We start from the raw sequence: 18,701 nt of genomic DNA, 5'->3' as shown, positions 1-18,701 counted from the left end.
AGGATTAAAGGCACAGTCTGAGGCTTCTCAGAATCAAGTGTTAGCAGCCCTTGCACCCCTCCAAGCTGCAGTCGCTACAAGCCCACGCTCGCAGAACAGCTCCCGCATGAAATGTTTCCGTTGTGAAAAAACTGGCCACATCCGTCACGAGTGCCAAGCCGCTGGGATTTGGCGCAGCAAGTGTCAATCCAACACCCACAACGCTGCTGTATGCTATAGGAAGTCGGGAAACGTGAGAAGCAGCGCACGAAAGAACAGCGGCCGCGCTCCGATACAAGCTGCCGTTCCCAGCCAGCGGCCGCCTGCCCCCCCGCACACGTCGCTCGTCGCGTTGTCGGTCTCTACAGCACCCCCGCCCTCTGCTCTGCCCACGTCGTTCTCTGCACCTCGCCGTGCCGCCCCTCCCTCGTCCTGCGCGGCTGTGTCTGTGCAGCCCGTGTGTAACGTGGTTAAAGACACGGATGGACTGAAACCAGGGGATCGTTGTGACCCCGGTCCAGTAGATCCAGAAAGCGAATCGGACGCATTTCCTCTTGATACTTTGTTTGGAGCAGGAATGACAAATTTCCCTACAGCGTACTGTGATGTCTTAGAGCATTGCAGAGAAGAAACAATATTAAGGGGTGATGCTGACACGTTGCAAACCTTTCCTAATCAGGTCCCCCATTTGGAATCCCTGCCTTGTGAGGCAGTGAAGGAGCTAAGGGAGTCAGTGAGAACATTCGGAGTTCAGTCAGCCTTTACATACAATCTTTTGGTTACAAACAGTGACACTTACGCTATGACCCCTCACGATTGGAAAACTGTGTTAAGAATGATCCTCTCTCCTATGCAATACACCGTGTTTATGACTGAATATCAGCTACATAATTTGACTGATAGCTCTTTGCCTCAGACTCGGACAAATCCATGTGGCACAGCACCTCTTCAACTGTGTCAGACAAATGTCACTCACATTCCTGAATTTGGCCGTGTAAAATATGCACATGTAACAATAGATATTCATTCTTCTTACATATTTGCCACAGCACATACAGGTGAATGCAGTCATGACACCCATAAACACTGGTTATCTGCTTATGCTGCTATGGGAATCCCACATACTACAAAAACAGATAATGGGCCTGCGTATACCTCTAAGGCCACTCAAACTTTCCTCCAAGAAAGGTGTGTTAAACATACTACAGCCATTGCTCATTCTCCCACTGGACAAGCTATCACTGATCACATTTATCAAACATTGAAATCCATTCTTATTAATAAACAAAAAAGGGGGAATATGGGAGGCACACTACAAGAAATATTATGTAAGGTTTTGCTTGTTTTGTTTGTGCTGAATTTTTTGAATCATGTTCATACAGATACAGCTTATGTGGATCGTCATTTTGAGGCTTCCCCGGTGCTAAAAGAACAGCCTATGGTTAATGTTTTGGAATATGGCCACAGGACTTTGGGACTGTCCCCTATCACTGACAACTTGGGGTCGTGAATATGCTCGTATTTCCACAGGGACTGGCCCTATGTGGGTTCCAGCATGATATCTTCGGTCTCATCTGAAGGCAGAAAATAGCATCCAGCCTTTATAGTAATTGTGATTGTGTGTTTCTTACTTAGTGGTATTGCTTTGTAACTTGCTGTGTTATAGATAATATTAGTAATAGTTTGACATAGTGTGTGATTTTCTGTTTTACCAATGCAGTCTCAAGATTTAGAGCTTAAGGCATTAGCTAGGATGTTGTGTGCTTCTTCTATTTTAGTAATAGATCAGATGTGTATTAAACAGGATTTGATGTAATCAATGCTAGAATCTACTGGAATAGCTCTTTTAATGTTTTAGTACTGTTTGGTTATGATATTATTAGCCTATTAATTAGCTTTTCTTAATTTGCAAAGACAAAACCTGGAAAGGAATTCCAGACAAAGAGATGACCCTGTATCATATAACGGATACCTATTTTACATCCAATTAATTGGGATCTGAAAATATAACCATGCATCATTTTAGACAAAAGTGCACGCTAATAGAACTAAATTTGATGGTTTATTCTGTTTTCCAAGCAGGTGTTCCACTTGGGCTCTATATCACGCACTGGCCATGCGGATGTGGTGTACAACTGGAAGAAATCCTTCAGACCCTGAATGCAGGAGAGAATCTGTGATGGGTGAGAGAGGAAACGTGCACCTTGAAGCAGGGGACGCCCTGCTGGCACTACCTGTCACATCCACCACCAACATGGCTTGCTGTTTCTCAAGGGTCAATAAGTATTAATGCCCCTAGTGATACTCTAGTACATTTGTCCTCTAAAATTGGTTCTTTTTGACATGATATTCCATTAAATTGTGCGATCATTAATCAATTATTAGCCCGGATAACTCAGTTGGTAGAGCATGGTTATGAGCATCTTAAAAGCATTTACTGCACAAATTTTAGTGGTGATTAAAATCAATATATCAGAGTATATAAAAATTGAAGACTTTTCCTGATCAGTTACAGATTAACACAATGGAACCCTCACGGATTTATTTTTAGGTTGCAGAAACTTAGGTTGCAGTACAAACATGTTTGTTCTTTTTAGTAGGTTTAACAGTAATGTTGTTGTGTTGTATTTGATTTGTCTCTTTTTTCACTTTTAGAGTATTGCCAATCGAGGTCTTGATTGAGTTATAATAGTTACGTTATTAATTTAAGTAGTGTTGTTACTCTATAGGCAGAATCTTGGAATTGTTGTAATACAAGAAGAATTTTATGGAGCAGCAGCCATGGATCGAGATAAGGAGTTCACAGAGCAGCAGCTATGGAGCAGGATAAAACTACATGAGAACTAATTGAACAATTGAACTGAACTGCTTGTTAAATATGATTAATCGGTCGTTGAACTGAGCCTTTTCATTTTAAAAGAAAACGGGGGAAATGTGGAGAGTGTTAATGCAGAATGGCTTCATGAGAAAGGACATGAAGAGATTCCACTAGTTAAATTGTAAAAGAATGAATGTGATAAAAGACAAAGACGGTTTATCCTAGGGACGGTCACGGGCTAAGCAGCTGTGGAGAAATCAGTATGTGAAAAGACAGGGTATGTAGCTAAAGATGAAATATGTATCTAGAAGCAAGGACGGCCTAAGGGAAAAGCAAGATGTGTAGCAAGGTGTAGACAAAGCTGCAAAGAAAAAGTATCTATAAGACTAACCACAAAGGTCAGATGAAGTAATGTCTAATTCACCATTGAGCTTAACTTTTGCAATATGCATGAACTTATTACTGATTGTATAAATGAGATGCTGTAACACCTAATAAACGAGGCTTGTTGACCATGATAGCATGAGACTTGTCTCCCGCGGTTACTTCCAACACCCAGCTCTCCAGCCTGTCCAGGTCTCGCTGAATGGCAGCACAGCCTTCAGGCGTGTCAGCCAATCCTCCCAACTTCGTGTCATCACAAACTTGCTGAGGGTGGTCACTATCCCCTCATCAAGGTCGCTGAAGATGTTGAACAAGACCGGACCCAGCACAGACCCCTGGGGGACGCCGCTAGTTACAGGCCTCCAGCCAGACACCGCACCGCCAACGACAACCCTCTGCACTCTGCCAGTCAGCCAATTCTAGACCCACTTCACTGTCTGCTCATCTATCCCATACTTCCTCAGCTTTGTTATAAGGATGTCATGGGGGACAGTATCAAAAGCCTTACTGAAATCAAGGTAGACTACATCTACCGCCCTCCCCCATCCACCCAGCTAGTGACATCTTCATAAAAGGCCACCAGGTTGGTCGAGCACGACCTCCCCTTGGTGAACCCATGCTGAGTACTCCTGATAACCTCCTTATCTCCCAGTTGTCTGGAGATGGCATCAAGTTGGGCCAGTGAGATGCCATGTCGTTGGGCCACACTGACTCATGCACTGCCAGGTTCCTTCTGTGGTCTCAAACCCAACCTCTACTTGCAGAGTCAAGACCGACTTGATCTCCGTGAATCCCTTTGCGTTCTCTCATTAAACCATAGAAGCCAGAGGAGAGCGCGAACGCAGTCACCCACTACCACAAATGATGCAGTTGAGTTTCCCGCTGCACGTGGAGCGATCTGCCTGGGGTTGTTGTGACCAAAATGCAGGACCCGACACTTGGCCCTACTGAATCTCGTGCCATTGACCTTGGCCCATCGATCCAGTCTAACCAGGTCCCTCTGTAGTGCCCTTGTATCTTCAGGCAGATCAACATTCCCTCCCAACTTGGTGCCATCCACAAACGTACTGAAGGTGCACTCGGTGCCCTCATCCAGATCATCAGTGAAGATGTAAAACAGAACTGGTCCCAGCACTGAGCCCTGGGGTTGCCACTCATGACTGGCTGCCAACTGGATTCCACTCCACAGACCACAACACTTTGGGCCTGGCCATCCAGCCAGTGCTTCACCCGGCGGAGCATATGCCCATCCAGACCATGGGCAGTCAGCTTCTCCATGAGGATGTTGTGGGGGACAGTGCCAAAGGCCTTGCTGAAGTCCAGTAGACCACACTGACAGCCTTACCTTCATCCACTAAGTAGGTCACTTTGTCATTGAATGGAATCAGGTTTGTCAGACAGGATCTGCCGTTCCTAAACCCCAGCTGACTGGGCTTGATCCCCTGGTTGACTTTTAATTGGTCAATGATGGCTCCTGAGATGATCCATTCCATAACCTTCCCTGGCGCCAAGGTGAGACTGATGGGCCTGTAGCTACCAGGATCATCTCTCCGGCCCTTTCTGAAGATGGCTGTCACATTTGTCAGTCTCCAATCTGCCGGCACATCCGCGGTCAGCCAGGACTGCCAAAGGATGATGAAGAGTCATTTGGCAACCACACCCACCAGCGCCCTCAGCACTCCGTGATGCAATCCATCCAGCCCCATGGACTTGTGAGCATCCAGCTTTCAGAGCAGGTCCAAAAACACCTAATCATGGATCATGCAGGGCTTATTCTGTTCCTCATTCCCTTGCACCAGCGCAGGGGGCTGTGTTTTCAGGGAGCAACATGTGTTACTATTAAGAACTGAGGTAGAGAAGGCATTAAGCACCTCAGCCTTATCCTGATGCTTGGTCACCAAGTTGCCCTCGGTGTCCAGCAAGGGACCCAACCATGGTCCTAAAGAGGCTAAGGTCTGCACTCTGGAAGTCCAAGGTGGCAATTCTTCTGACTCCCCTCCGTGGCTCCACAAGGGTTGAGCAATCTGGCATCTCATGATCTCTGTGACTGAGACGGCCTCCAGCCTTTACATCCCCCACCAGATCTTCTCTGTTAACTGCACAAGTGGGATTGTGGAACGCAAAGACGACTCAATATGAGTTAACTGAGTACTAGTTTATTATGACACAAACAACCTTTTATACCCCAACTGCAGTCACGGCATAATACGATTGGATAACCCAGACATGGCACAACAAATGATTGGCTGCCTTCCACTCAACTAAACAGCTGAACAATACCCTGACACTGTGACAACTCGGGACCCGCGCTGCCTCGTCCCCTCCCCTCTGCCCCTCTTGCTCACCAAGACTCCTCACAAGGTCGTAATCTCCTCGAAGCCATCATGTCCTCCCTGTTCTCTCAACCACATCCCAACAATTCCCCCTTTTTCTTTCTGGGCTATAAATACAGTGGGAATCATGTTATGTAGTGTGCATCAAATCATACTGATCACTATTTTGAATCCAATTATAAGTCCCAAGATGATGAACAGCCATCTCATTCTGTCCAAGACCAATTCTTTTAACCATCCACTTATACCTATTCTGTTAAGAAAGTCGTCAGACGGGTTATGATTTTGAGCAATATCCTGTGTATGATTTCTTAGCCAATGCAATTGTTTGTGCACGGATTCACTGTGATCAGATAAACTGAAACAACACATTCTGTCAGAGTCATCCCAGCCGTGGCCTTGTGCCAGAAGCAGAAAGTCGACAGCAGCACAGTCCTGAAGGGCTGCATGACGGAGGCTGGATGGGTCCATCAGCAGTTCCATAAGGGCAGCCATAGTCACACTGGCTCGTTTTTCAGCCCAACAAACAAGTCTCTCAATCTGCTTCATGGCACGTCCAGCAACGAAACCAGGCCACAGGAGTGATGCAAAGGTTGTAGCAGTGAGAGACCAGAGTTGAACCCGGTCATTACAGGCAGAAGGGAGCGATCGTCTCTGTTGCTCGATGTCGGTGGTGACGCAAGACTAGTACCCAGCTCAGACTGTGGGCTGAGACAGAAATGTGACCGGTAGCTGAACTGGCCCATGTTACCAGACATTCATGCGAGGCTCCATGTTGTGAATGGTTGCACCTGTCTGACTGGGCAACAGGAGGTTGTTAATGGTGAGCCCAGTGAGCTGGGACCCACAGAGCACCACAAAGAACCTGTCTGCTTCAGGCTGCAACCCGTTCTGTGCAGCCATATTTCCTACGTGCTGCAGCAGTTTCCAGCCCAAGTTATGGGGCCGCCTGGCCCTCACCTCGTTGATGACCAGGGTCCCGTTCGGGCGCCATTTTGTGGAGCAGGAAAGCGGCGCTGAGTTGTTAGCGCACATTGAGTCGTGTGTGAGCTGCACCATCCCGCTCCCGCAGGGAACGAGGCTCCTTGTGCAACGTGTTCAGTGCGTCAGCAGCTGTGGGTGAAAACCTTCCTGCTCAGCTCCAACCCGAACCTCCCTCGTGCTCCCTGCAGCATCAGCAGCGGCAGCGACACGTCGGTTTGATTCGCTGAGGAGATGGACCGCAAAGTGCGGGCGGGATGAGAACAGCGCTAAAGCAGAGGCGGCGTTGGGAGGAGAGGTGGTGTGACGGAGGGGGCGTGTCCATGCAAATGAGATGCAGATCAGATGCAGATGAGGCGGCAGATCGCTCCTGGCGCGGCATGACGGGAGCGCATTAAGGCAGGAGCGGAGCTGTGGTGGGCAGCCGTGGGTCCGTTGTGGGTGTGGGCGTGGGCAGCCCGGAGGGGCGGAGCGGGCCGGAGCAGGTGGGATGTTTGTGAGGCGGGTCGGCGTGTGGTGCGGGCTGGTGTCGGGGCGTGGGGAGCGGGGCGGGTTGAGAGCAGGGCATACTTACCTGGCAGGGGAGACACCATGATCAGGCAGGTGGTTTTCCCAGGGCGAGGCTCATCCCCTGCACTCCGGGTGTGCTGACCCCTGCGATTTCCCCAAATGCGGGAAACTCGACTGCATAATTTGTGGTAGTGGGGGACTGCGTTCGCGCTCTCCCCTGGTTTGATGGTTTAAAGACAGAATGCGGAGTTCCTTCCCTTCTCCTACTCCCCCTTCTCAAGCTCCGCTCGTGACCCCTGAGCGTTGCTCTCCCCGTCGATACCCGGCTAAATCATATTCCTCAACACAACATCCAGACGTTTCTTGAACACTCCCATGGCCGGTGACTCCACCACCTCCCTGGGCAGTGCATTCCAATGCCTGACCACCCTTTCCGAGAAGTAATACTTCCTAATGTCCAGCCTGAATCTCCCCTGGTGCAGCTTAAAACCATTCCCTCTAGTTCTATCACTGATTACACGAGAGAAGAGGCCAACCCCCAGCTCACTACAACCTCCCTTCAGGAAGTTATAGAGAGCTGTAAGGTCTCCCCTGAGCCTCCTCTTCTCCAGGCTGAACAATCCCAGCTCCCTCAGCCGCTCCTCATACGTCCTGTGCTCCAGACCCCTCATCAGCTTTGTAGCCCTCCTCTAAACACGTTCCAGGGCCGCGATGTCTTTCTTGCAGTGAGGGGCCTCTCAAGCCTATAGCGCTGCCTGGGGTTGTTGTGGCCAAAGTGCAGAACCCGGCATTTGGTCTTGTTGAACCTCATCCCGTTGGCTTTGGCCCAGCTCTCCATCCCATCCAGATCCCTCTGCAGGGTCTCTCTACCCTCAGGCAGATCCGCACTCCCTGCCAACTTGGTGTCATCCGCGAACTTACTGAGGCTGCACTCAATGCCCTCATCCAAGTCATCAATAAAGATGTTGAAGAGGACAGGTCCCAGCACTGATACACCCCTGGGGAACACAACTAATGACTGGACTCCAACTGGGTTTATTCTGTCTTTGAACCATCAAACCAGGGGAGAGCGCGAACGCAGTCCCCCACTACCACAAATTATGCAGTCGAGTTTCCCGCATTTGGGGAAATCGCAGGGGTCAGCACACCCGGAGTGCAGGGGATGAGCCTCGCCCTGGGAAAACCACCTGCCTGATCATGGTGTCTCCCCTGCCAGGTAAGTATGCCCTGCTCTCAACCCGCCCCGCTCCCCACGCCCCGACACCAGCCCGCACCACACGCCGACCCGCCTCACAAACATCCCACCTGCTCCGGCCCGCTCCGCCCCTCCGGGCTGCCCACGCCCACACCCACAACGGACCCACGGCTGCCCACCACAGCTCCGCTCCTGCGTTCATGCGCTCCCGTCATGCCCCGCGCTCACTCTGATTTGCATAGCCCCGCCTCACCATCACTCCCCGCCCCGGTTTTTAGCTGCCTCATTTGCATGGCCCCGCCCCGCCCCCTCCCTCACTTTGCTGCTGGTTTTACTCCCGCTCTGCGCAGTGCAATGTGCCTCTGCCCGGCTCAGGGGCCTCCTGTGCCCCCATCCCTGCTCCCTTGTGCCCTCCCAGCTCCGTGTGGCCATAGATAGGCGCCCCCTACACCTCCAGTCCATGCTCCCACCCCATGGCTGCTCTGCTGACAGCGGCGTTGGGGTGCTCCTGCAGCAGCTCCATCACGCACTGTGCCAGCAGCTCCCAGTGCTGCACACCCCAGAATGGCACAGAACTGAGCCCAGGCTGCCACAATAAACAACGAGACAAGTTACAACCACGGGGCTCTGTTTATTAGTGTCCACGCAGCCGCTCCCTACTGCTGATCCACGTTCTTGACCCGCAGGACCACAGGCACCGAGGTGCAGGGGATCATGCCCAGGTCCGTGATGACCAGATCCACCAGGTCAGGCGGTGTCACATCATACACCAAGTTAAGGAGACGCAAGGACTTGTTCTCTGTCCAGCCGCCCAGCTGGGCCTGCCCCTTGCGCAGCACTATCAGGTCATCGGGGTCATCTGCAGAGAGAAGGGGTCAGAACCCCCATGTAGGGGAATGGCACAACAGCTCAACACATCCTGACCCAGAGGAGGAGGAGGGTGCAGAGCCCCAAGTGGGAAGGAGGGGGTAGAGCCATACCCAGCTCGTTGGAGACAAACGAGTCTGTCTGCACCCGCTCACAGAACTTGTATGTCTCGCAGCACACCAGCACAGGCACGTTGTGAGCCTTGGAGACCAACGCGATCTGCGACGTCCCCACTCTGGACATGACGGAGCCATTGGCCAGCAGCGCGTGGGCTCCCAGCAGCACTTTGGACACCTGCAAGAGAAACATGGGAGGCACCCATCAGCTCCCAGTGATCACATTGCAGCCTCCCATCCCGGCCCCGTTCGCTCCTCACCTCGGGCAGCACGTAAGAAATGGCGTTGATCATCACATAGGTGCAGTGGATGCCGTGGCGCACCAGGCGCCGCAGCGTCTCCCGGCCCTCCAGCCGCGGCCGGCTGTCCACCACGATCACACGGAAGCTCCGGTCCGTCTGCTTGTGTGCGTCGCACAGCGTGCGGTTCACCAGGGACGAGCTGTTGGGTAACTATGGAGCTGCCTTCCCTTCCCTTCCCTTCCCTTCCCTTCCCTTCCCTTCCCTTCCCTTCCCTTCCCTTCCCTTCCCTTCCCTTCCCTTCCCTTCCCTTCCGACCCACAAACCTGCCCCCCATCCACCCCAATCGGGGTAGGGCTGAGGTCTGCCCTCACTAGGAGCAGTGTCACCCCCCCACCTGCACTCTTACCATCCATAAACCAGGATCACATCGTTGTCATTTATCTTCTCAAAGGCAGATTTCGAAATGGCTTCAGCTGCCAGAACGATCTTCTCTCGCAGGTAGTTGTCAATGGTGCCCTGCAGCTTCTCCTTTGCCTGGGGGTGGGGAGGGTGGTACCACAAGAAACAGCATCACTTTTGTCCTTTGTCCTTTGCCACCTGGGATGACTGTGAGCTCAGCACTGCCCGTGAGCCCCATCCTGCTCCCAGCCTGTTTGCTGAGTGGCACCTCTGCTTCCAACAGGGAAGAACAGACAGAACACACAGGGCCAGTTCCTATCCCAGCACAGGGCTGCCAGCACACCATGGTGCCTCACTGTGCACCACATGTGCTCTTTCTGCTGCAGCTTCAGAGAATCATAGAATGGCCTGGGTTGAAAAGGACCACAGTGATCATCCACTTTCAACCCCCTGCTGTGTGCACGGTCACCAACCAGCAGCCCAGGCTGTCCAGAGCCACATCCAGCCTGGCCTTGAATGCCTGCAGGGATGGGGCATCCAGAGTCTCCTTGGGCAACCTGTTCCAGTGCATCATCACCCTCTGATTGCTGGCTCCCCCCATTTTACACCCCTGCTCTTGACAAACTCCAGCCCATCAGCCTACAGATAGGGCAGCCTGGTTGGAGCCTGCAGTTTGTGTGCAGACACTCACCTCCTCCTCTCTCAGGGTGTCAGGGAGACATGAAATCTCCTTCTTGAGGAACTTAATGGCATTGCCCATGCTGACTGAGAGGGGCCGGCACTGGTTCAGGAAGCTGCAGAGAGGAAATGTGCTTAGCTCCAGAGTAGCCTGGAGGACAAGAATAGAAAACAGGAAGATGCAGCTGGGCTGGGGATGGCAGCCAGAGAGACAGAACCAAAGCCCCAGTGAAGCTCCAGTGGAACAGAAAGCTGGAGGTGGTTGATGGACCACAACAGTCTCTACTCTGGCACTGGGTCCCCTCACCTGATGTGTGGCTTCAGCTTGGCCACTAGGTCTCTCGATAGCTCCTCATTAGGGGGTGTAGAATAATCCCGAATCAGCTGAAACAAGAAGGACAAGCGTGAGTTTGGCCAGGCATTGCACGTGCCCAGCCTCCCCCAGGAGCTCGCAGCCCAGGCACTACACAGCCTGATGAATCTTTGCAGGAAGGGAAATAGGGAGCTCTGGGCTTCGAATCTGCACAACTAGAACAGGAGCCCAGCAGGACGGATGCTTGAGGCCAGAGCAAAGAGGTGTGGAGGGCACTGAGCAGAACCACAGTCCCAGTAGCTGGGGGACAGAAAGAGATGCTGGTGTAACATCTCTACTGCCTGGTGGGCTCAGGCAGCTCCCATACCTGTTTGAAGACTTCCAGCAGAGCGATACAACGGGCATTGGAACCATTGATGATACCCTGGGAGTACTGGAGGCCGAGGCGCACTACAGCTGGGTGAATTACTGTGGAGGGGATGCTGCAGGGACAAAGGTGACAGAGCTGTCAGCTCTGGTGCTCCAGAGCTCAGGAAAGGCCAAGGCACGCTCAGGTTCCTCCACAAGCAACCCAAAGGATGCACTAAGGAAACATGTCAGCCCAGCCCTACTTGCTCCGTGGCCATGTTATAGACAGAGAGGCTAAAGCAGAGCCATGGGTTTGGGCTGAGGAGGCCACATACCTCATCTGCTGTGTCAGTGGCTTCTTCCGGCTGTACTGGTGCAAGTGGGAGAACAGGTTGACCTTGGTACCATAGTCCTGCCTCAGAGGTACCTAACGCCAAACAGCATCAATGATGACTTGTCCAAAGCTACCACCCAGCCCTTCTTGTTCCAACACCACTCATTTCATCCCACACCTACTGGCTGGGCTACATCAAAGGTTCCCTCTGCCATGCCTGAACGTGACACCCAGCACACAGAACCGAGGCAGAACCATCCTGCAGCTCATATACTGCTGCACAACCCTCCTCCTACCTGCTGCCGCTCCAGCTTCTTGGCCAGCTTCCTCTGGGCAGCGGGGTCATCCACCTGCACGTGCTCTGGCAACCGCTTTACCACTGCGAGAATAACAAAGAGGGTGGCAGCAGTGAACTGCTGCAGCCCACACCCCAATGGCAAGGCATAGCACTGAATCACAGAATGACCTGGGTTGGAAGGGACCTCAAGGATGATGTAGTTCCAACCCCCCTGCCTGGCAGGGCCACCAAACATACACCTTTACTAGATCAGGTTGCCCAGGAGACCCCATAGATCCCCATAGACCCCATAGATCCCCATTGAGACCCATTGAGACCCCATAGATCTCCATAGAGTCCCATAGATCAGGTTGCCCAGGGCCCTGTCCAACCTGGCCCTGAACACCTCCAAGGACGGGGCATCCACAACCTCCCTGGGCAGCCTGCAAGGCCCCAACCCACCCACCCAGCAGTGCTATCTTTACCTGATGGAGGCTCAGTGGGGGTCAGCCTGGCCTTGGCAGGCACAGCTCCCTGCCCCATCTCTGCTTTCTTGGCCTGTTTCTGTGCCCGCTCTGCCTCCTGCTTGGCCCTGCGCTCTGCTCGCAGCTCCGCTTTGCTCTTGCCCCCCTTCTCGCTGTCGTTGGGGACATTGGCTGGAGGGGCCGCGGGGTGAGGAGCAGCTGTAGGAGACATTGAGGGTTGGCCTGTGCCCATCCTCTATCGCTGACACATCCCAGCCTGTTCCCCCGGTCGATCCCTCACCGCGTTGCTGTGCGTTGTCCAACGCCGTGCCCGGCTCCGTGTGTTCTGGCTCCGCTCCCTTCTCGCTCCGCTTCTTCTTCTTCTGCTGCTTCTTCTCCTTCCGCAGCTGCAGTTTCTCCTCCCGGGACAGCTCGGGGCCCTGCGGGCACACGGTGAAGCAGCCCCGGCCCCACGCCTCCCCCTCCCCGATGCTTTAAGCCCACTCACCTGCACTACAGCCGGTACCGCCGTGCCCGCACCCGGAACGTGTCCGCCGTGATCCATGTCCCGTCCCGGTTCGGCCCCACGCTCCCGCCCCGTCCCGCACTCCCGTCCCGTCTCGTCCCGCTCCGCCATGACACCCCGCCCCGCCCCTTCCACCTCCGGGCCGGACATTGCGGCTCCTCCCGCTGGCAGCGCCCCCTGGCGGCCGGAGGCGGCGGCTCACGGCGGGGCGGCGGTTCCGTGGCGCTGCGGGGCGTTGCGGGGCGGATCCCGGGCAGCGCCATCGCGTTGTGCCCCGCGGGGCGGCGCCGCGCAGCGCCGGGCCCGACATGGCGGCGGAGCGCGGCCGGTAGCGGTGGGCGCACACGACGCCCCCTGCCCGGTGCCGCGGCCCCGCCATGCACTTCTCCATCCCCGAGACCGAGACCCGCTCCGGAGACGGCGGCGCCGCCTACGTGGTGAGCGGGGGCGGCCGCGGGGCCGGGGGGGGGTCGCAGCCGTCGGGGGCGCCGCGCGGCGCTGCTCGGCCCCGCCCGGGGATCGGGGGGGGGGACCGGGGAGCCGCGGCCCGACCGAGCGACCGAGCGACCGAGCGACCGAGCGACCGACAGACCGACCGACCGACCGAGCGACCGACAGACAGACCGACAGACCGACCGACAGACCGACCCGCTTCCTGTTGTGCTCCGTGCGGGTGAACGCCCTCCCGCCCCGCTGCGGGGCCCGGAGCCGTGCTGCGGTCGGTGCGGGCCCGGAGCTGCCCGCAGACTTTGCCCTCGGAGCCGCGGGACTGACCGGGAACGAAGCGGGGATGGGCCCGGGGTCGGCCGAGCCCCTAAGAGCCGCATTGCTGGGGAGCCCCGAGCGGCTGAGAGATGGGGGACAGCCGGGACGAGATCCGAGTGAGGGTTGGATCTCACGGGCTGTTTGCACCGGGAAGGAGCCGGGCTGCGGGACTGCACGGGGAGGCGGCGGGGACACCGACAGCAGAAGCGTTCGGGGAACACGGGGATGTGGCACGGAGGGTCACGGAGCTGATGGGATGGGATGGGATGGGGTTGGGATGGGGTTGGGTTGGGTTGGGATGGGGTTGGGGTTGGGCTGGGTGAACATCGAGGTCCTCTCCGACCTGAATGATGACTCTGTGGGTGCTGCTGCTCGGTTCCGACCCGCTCCTCTCCTCACTGCAGGCCTACAACATCCACGTGAACGGGGTGCTGCACTGCCGGGTGCGCTACAGCCAGCTGCTGGGGCTGCACGAGCAGGTAGGGAGCAGGGCAGAACGCAGCTCTTGCCTGCTATGTGCCATCCTGCCTTGGCTCCTGCTGCCTGGGAGCAGGCGATGATGAGCTGTCTGCTCATCAGAGCCGTGGTTGGGTGTCATTGCCATCCCTGTCTCTCCGGGGGCTCTCACAGCGCTCTGCTCTCTTCCCAGCTAAGGAAAGAATATGGCACGAACGTGGTACCGGCCTTTCCCCCAAAGAAGATCTTCACGCTCACCCCAGCGGAGGTAGAGCAGCGGAGGGAGCAGCTGGAGAAATACATGCAGGCTGGTAAGCGGGGGACTGCAGCACAGGGCCAGCCACGTCCACCCACGGTGGCTCTGCCCAGGTTACCTTCCTGTGGCCACCCAGGCTCAGCGCTGGCCCCTTCCTCCTGCAGTGCTGAGCTTGCAGCAGTCGGTCTCGGTGTTCCTGGCTGTGCTCTGATAATAGCTGGCATCGTTCCCTGAACGTCGGCCTGCAATACACAGCACCGCCAGTGCTGCTTCTCAGTCCAAAGCCTCTTCCCTTTCCCTGCACCAACAAAGGTGCACCCCTCCATGCTCCCATCTGCAGGGAACCCAGGGCTGTCCATGCACACACCCTGCACTCAGCACATGCTTTGTCTGGGTGCAAACACTGAGGGGCTGCAGAGCAGGTGGGAGTTGATGTGGGTCCCTGTGCCTTCCCAACTAACGCTTCTCATTGCTTGTCTTCCACCCCAGTGCGGCAGGACCCAACGCTGGGAGGCAGTGAGACCTTCAACAGCTTTCTACGCAAGGCCCAGCAGGTGGGAAGGAGCTGCCAGGCTGGGGTGATATGAGCCAGGAGTGGGTTGGCAGATGGGGCCGGGCTGCCAATCCCTTCTTTCTGCAGGAGACGCAGCAGATCCCTACGGAGGAGGTGGTGCTGGAAGTGCTGCTTTCCAATGGCCAGAAGGTCAAGGTCACCATCCTCACTTCAGACCAGACGGAGGACGTCCTTGAGGTGCCGGAGCTCTTGTGCTTTGTGCTTGCCCCAGAGCAGGGTTGTCCCTGGGAGGGGGCTGGGGAGCGGTGGAGCTCTGTGATGCTGTGATCCCTTGGCTTCTCCATTTGTTCCCCCTGTCCTGTCCCATATTTAGCAGATCCCTGGGCTGGATCCTACCAGGGGGCTGCAGGGTGATGTACAGAGGTGCTGTTGCTCTCAGTGGTGACCTCCTGCTCTCACTCATAGGCTGTGGCCTCAAAGTTGGATCTACCCGATGACCTGGTAGGCTACTTCAGTCTCTTCCTGGTGCGAGAGACCAAGGATGGAGCTTTCTCATGTGAGTAGAGCACGCTATGGGCACTCAGTCCCACAAGGGCCTGGTGGGCTCCCCCAGCCCTGAGCCTCTGCTGAGCTGCCGTTTCCCTGCAGTTGTGCGGAAGCTGCAGGAATTTGAGCTGCCATACGTGTCTGTCACCAGCCTGCACAACCCTGAGTTCAGGATCATCCTGCGCAAGAGGTGAGCTGCAGCAACTCAGCATCTGGGGGTGCCCTTCAGGACTCCCTGCTATGCAGAAGGACCCTTCCACTTCTGCCATTGACCCACCTGTGAATGCACTGCGTGTCCCCAGTGATGCTGGGCCTGGACTGCCCTACTGGGGTTGGTCCTTGTGTCTGTTTTCCCAGGCGTGGTGCTGCCTGCCTGTAGCAGCCCTGCAGAGAAGGAGCTGGCTGTGCTGGTGGCCAGTAGGTCACTGTGAGCCAGCAGTGTGCCTTTGTGGCCCAGGAAGCTGACGGTGTCCTGGTTGACCAGCAGTTGACCAAAGGTTAACCATGAGCCAGCAGGGGTTCTCCTCTTCTCTGTTATGCCCTGGGCATCTGAGCTGCCCAGTTCAAAACTACCCTGTGCAATGTCCTGTAGCAAACCTGCTTTAGCAGGGAGTTGGACTGGATGATCTCCAGAGGTTCCTTCTTGACCCTCCATGGTTCTGTGAGAGGGATGTGGCTGCTAAGTGCTATTGAAGGGAGCAGGCTGTGGGGGCAGCCCAGCTCCACGTCCCTGCATGTAGGACAGTGTTCTCCCCACAGCTGTCAGGAGCTGGGGAAGAAGCTGACTCGTGTGGTTCCCTTCCAGCTACTGGGACTCCTCCTATGATGACGATGTAATGGAGCATCGTGTGGGACTCAACTTGCTGTATGCACAGGTGAGGGTCTGTGTGGCCCAGCAGGGTGAGGAGGGAGGCACCACACTCCCCAGTTGGCTGCTCTGCAGCTCTGAGGACTTTGGGCCCAGCTGCTCACCAGCCTCTGCTTCTTCATAGACGGTGTCAGACATCGAGCATGGATGGATCCTTGTCAACAAGGAGCAGCACCGGCAGCTCAAGTCTCTGCAGGAAAAAGTCTCCAAGAAGGAGGTAGGGGAGGGCGTGAGGCTGTGGTTGGAGTAGTTGCAGGTGCCTGACTGGCCCCATTGCCCCATAAGAGCCCCAGGGCTGAGCTTGGTGCCCACTTTCCAACTGATGGAGCTGCCTGTGGGTGCTGACCTTCCCTGGCTCTGCCCACAGTTCATCCGACTGGCGCAGACCCTGAAGTACTACGGCTATCTCAAGTTCGATCCCTGCATCACAGACTTCCCCGAGAAGGGATGCCACGTCGTCGTCAGCGCCGGCAACAATGAGCTCAACTTCCAAGTGCGGCTGCCGAGTGAGCAGATCAAGGAAGGCAGCTTCAAGGTTACACGCATGCGGTGCTGGCGGGTCACGTCCTCGGTGAGTCCCTGGAGGGCTGCTGGGACCCGGCTGTGACAGCTCAGCAGGAAGCCTGCTGGCCAGTCTAGAAGGCTGGGGAAGGTCTCAGCCATTTGGGACATGGGAACTGGCAGTGGTGAAAGGCCTGTGTGCCTCAGCTTGTGTCTGTGCAGGTGCCCATGAGCAATGGTCCCTCAGGGAGCAGCCCAGGGAAGTCAGAGGTGAAGCTGGAGCTGGCTTTTGAGTATCTCATGAGCAAGGACCGGCTGCAGTGGGTCACCATCACCAGTCCACAGGTAGGGCTGCCTGCACACCAGCAGTGGAAAAGGGTGGGAATGAGGGGCAGCTTGAGGGAGAGGTCTGGGCTCAGCATGGTGTGTTGGGAAGGCCGTGGGGTGTGTGGGGCCGTTGTCTGATAACACTTCTCTCTTGTAGGCCATCATGCTGAGCATCTGCCTGCAATCCATGGTGGATGAACTGATGGTGAAAAAGTCAGGTGGCAGCATCCGCAAGGTAAGGGTTGGGTAAGCATGTTGTCCAGGCGGGTCCCATCTCATCCCTGTGAGTTTGTGAGGTCTAGGCTTGGCCTTGCTTGCCCTCCTCAGCATGGGGCCAGCTGAAGGATCCCCAGGAGGAAACTCAGCTCCTGGAGCTACCTACCCATGGAGACCCCGCTACTGAGTTGAGCTTCTCCCCTGCAGATGTTCCGCCGGCGGGTGAACGGGGCCCTGCGGCGCTCAGACAGCCAGCAAGCCGTGAAGTCACCCCCATTGCTGGTAAGTGTGACTCCTGCCCCTGTGGGGAGATGAGTGCTGCAGGTCAGGTACCAGAGCCACAGAGGTTCCACGAGCAGGGCTGTCGCTCCTGTAGCCTTGGGATGAGACAAAGTTGGCCCTGGGGCCATCCCTGAGCGAGGGAGGCGATTATGGCTGGGCACTCCCAGACCTCACCTTGAGGGTTGGCAGTGCTGGCCAAGGGCTGGTGTGAATAGCAGTGAGCACGGGGAGGTGACACATAAGGCTGCCTGACCGTGCTGTCCCCCCAGGACTCGCCTGATGCCTCCCGGGAGCCGATGGCCAAACTCTCGGTGAGTTGTGTGTGTGTGCAGCAGGTGTTGTCACCCTGAGATGAGCTGGAGCACGAAGGGGATCCTTATCACATCTCTTTTCACAGAGCAAACTCACCTCTGTCAGTCTGCGAGGGATCAGCCACTCCAGCTCTGCTAACGATGTGGGCGCTAACGACTTCCATGGCAATTATGCCTTTGAGGGCATTGGTGATGAAGATCTGTAGCCGCTCCCCCCTCCTAGGACAGCACTGGCCTGAGGGCCCCAGGGCCTTCGCTGAGGAATGTACGACCTGCAGACAGGTTGCAATCAACGTGCCTCTCACCTGCTACCATCCACCTTCCCCTGCTCCCCAAGGGCTGGGGGGTGCATCCCCAACCCACCATTGCCTTCAAGGCTGGGGGCAGCTGAGCTCCTTTTGCTGCCGGCTTCCCACGGGGCAGCCTGTGCTGGTGCCGAGCCCTGGAGCAGGTGTCACGGAGCCCAGCCCAGCTCTGGAGGGGCAGAGCCCCCCCTTCTCCCACCCTGGGAGGACCTGGGCCTACATCAGGCCTGGCCCGCTGTGTGGGCAGGCGGCCGCCCCAGGGGGTGTTGGCAGCAGCCCGGTGGCACCGAGCGGCCCTCGCGAGGCTCCATAATGCCAAATTAGCCTTTAGGTTTCTGCTCAGAGACAGAGTGCAGTAAGCTGTCTCCGGTGGGGCTCTGCGCAGAGCCCTGTCTCTAACCCGCTCGTAGACTCCAGTGTAATCTAGGCTTGTAACCACCTATCTCCTGCTGCTCAGACCGACCAGAGCATTAATGGACAGTAACCAATGTTTACATACTGCAATGATGATTAAAATGGATCCTGATTGGTACTTGGGCTGTCTCTTGTGGGGTGGCAGCCATCGCTCCCCTCCCACCTCGGTAGCCCCA

The 18,701-nt window shown here is 55.8% G+C and overlaps 2 protein-coding genes and 2 non-coding genes across 6 annotated transcripts; 2 read left to right on the top strand and 2 right to left on the bottom strand.

Moving 5' to 3' along the window:
- The first annotated feature begins 7,061 nt into the window (after nucleotides 1-7,061).
- On the top strand, nucleotides 7,062-7,225 carry LOC116653295 (U1 spliceosomal RNA). The gene has a single exon (XR_004306864.2). It is a non-coding gene; the product is annotated as a U1 spliceosomal RNA (small nuclear RNA).
- An 840-nt stretch (nucleotides 7,226-8,065) lies between these two features.
- LOC116653284 (U1 spliceosomal RNA) lies at nucleotides 8,066-8,229 on the bottom strand. The gene has a single exon (XR_004306853.2). It is a non-coding gene; the product is annotated as a U1 spliceosomal RNA (small nuclear RNA).
- A 582-nt stretch (nucleotides 8,230-8,811) lies between these two features.
- EIF2B4 (eukaryotic translation initiation factor 2B subunit delta) lies at nucleotides 8,812-12,954 on the bottom strand. 2 transcript variants are annotated; one of them, XR_014944937.1, is made up of 12 exons: nucleotides 12,747-12,954; nucleotides 12,540-12,678; nucleotides 12,260-12,457; nucleotides 11,794-11,876; nucleotides 11,499-11,590; nucleotides 11,183-11,297; nucleotides 10,810-10,886; nucleotides 10,516-10,653; nucleotides 9,832-9,959; nucleotides 9,444-9,624; nucleotides 9,181-9,361; nucleotides 8,812-9,059 (listed from the first exon to the last, which is right to left on the bottom strand). XR_014944937.1 is itself a non-coding variant. In XM_015859564.2 (12 exons), exons 1-12 carry the CDS (start codon nucleotides 12,873-12,875, stop codon nucleotides 8,857-8,859), a joined length of 1,629 nt encoding a protein of 542 aa, XP_015715050.2. In that variant the 5' UTR covers nucleotides 12,876-12,888; the 3' UTR covers nucleotides 8,812-8,856. The 2 variants fall into 2 exon arrangements, 1 of the variants encoding a protein (XP_015715050.2); XM_015859564.2 differs by having other exon boundaries at nucleotides 10,516-10,618; nucleotides 12,747-12,888.
- Nucleotides 12,955-13,042: 88 nt separating this feature from the next.
- Nucleotides 13,043-18,643, top strand: SNX17 (sorting nexin 17). Of its 2 annotated transcripts, none has more exons than XM_015859571.3 (15): nucleotides 13,043-13,201; nucleotides 13,934-14,008; nucleotides 14,179-14,296; nucleotides 14,731-14,795; nucleotides 14,882-14,992; nucleotides 15,221-15,311; nucleotides 15,404-15,491; nucleotides 16,107-16,176; nucleotides 16,294-16,386; nucleotides 16,537-16,740; nucleotides 16,893-17,015; nucleotides 17,155-17,232; nucleotides 17,421-17,495; nucleotides 17,765-17,806; nucleotides 17,893-18,643. In XM_015859571.3, the coding sequence occupies exons 1-15, from the start codon at nucleotides 13,142-13,144 to the stop codon at nucleotides 18,010-18,012; spliced, it is 1,413 nt and encodes a 470-aa protein (XP_015715057.2). In that variant the 5' UTR covers nucleotides 13,043-13,141; the 3' UTR covers nucleotides 18,013-18,643. The 2 variants fall into 2 exon arrangements, with proteins under 2 accessions (XP_015715057.2, XP_015715056.2); XM_015859570.3 differs by having other exon boundaries at nucleotides 16,878-17,015.
- The last annotated feature ends 58 nt before the right edge of the window (nucleotides 18,644-18,701 follow it).

Source organism: Coturnix japonica, chromosome 3, assembly GCF_054131305.1.
Source record: "Coturnix japonica strain WE chromosome 3, WE-NBRP24, whole genome shotgun sequence".
In the NCBI taxonomy this organism is placed as follows: domain Eukaryota; kingdom Metazoa; phylum Chordata; class Aves; order Galliformes; family Phasianidae; genus Coturnix; species Coturnix japonica.
Note: the sequence above shows the minus strand (reverse complement) of the source record. Positions and strands in the feature narration are given on the sequence as shown.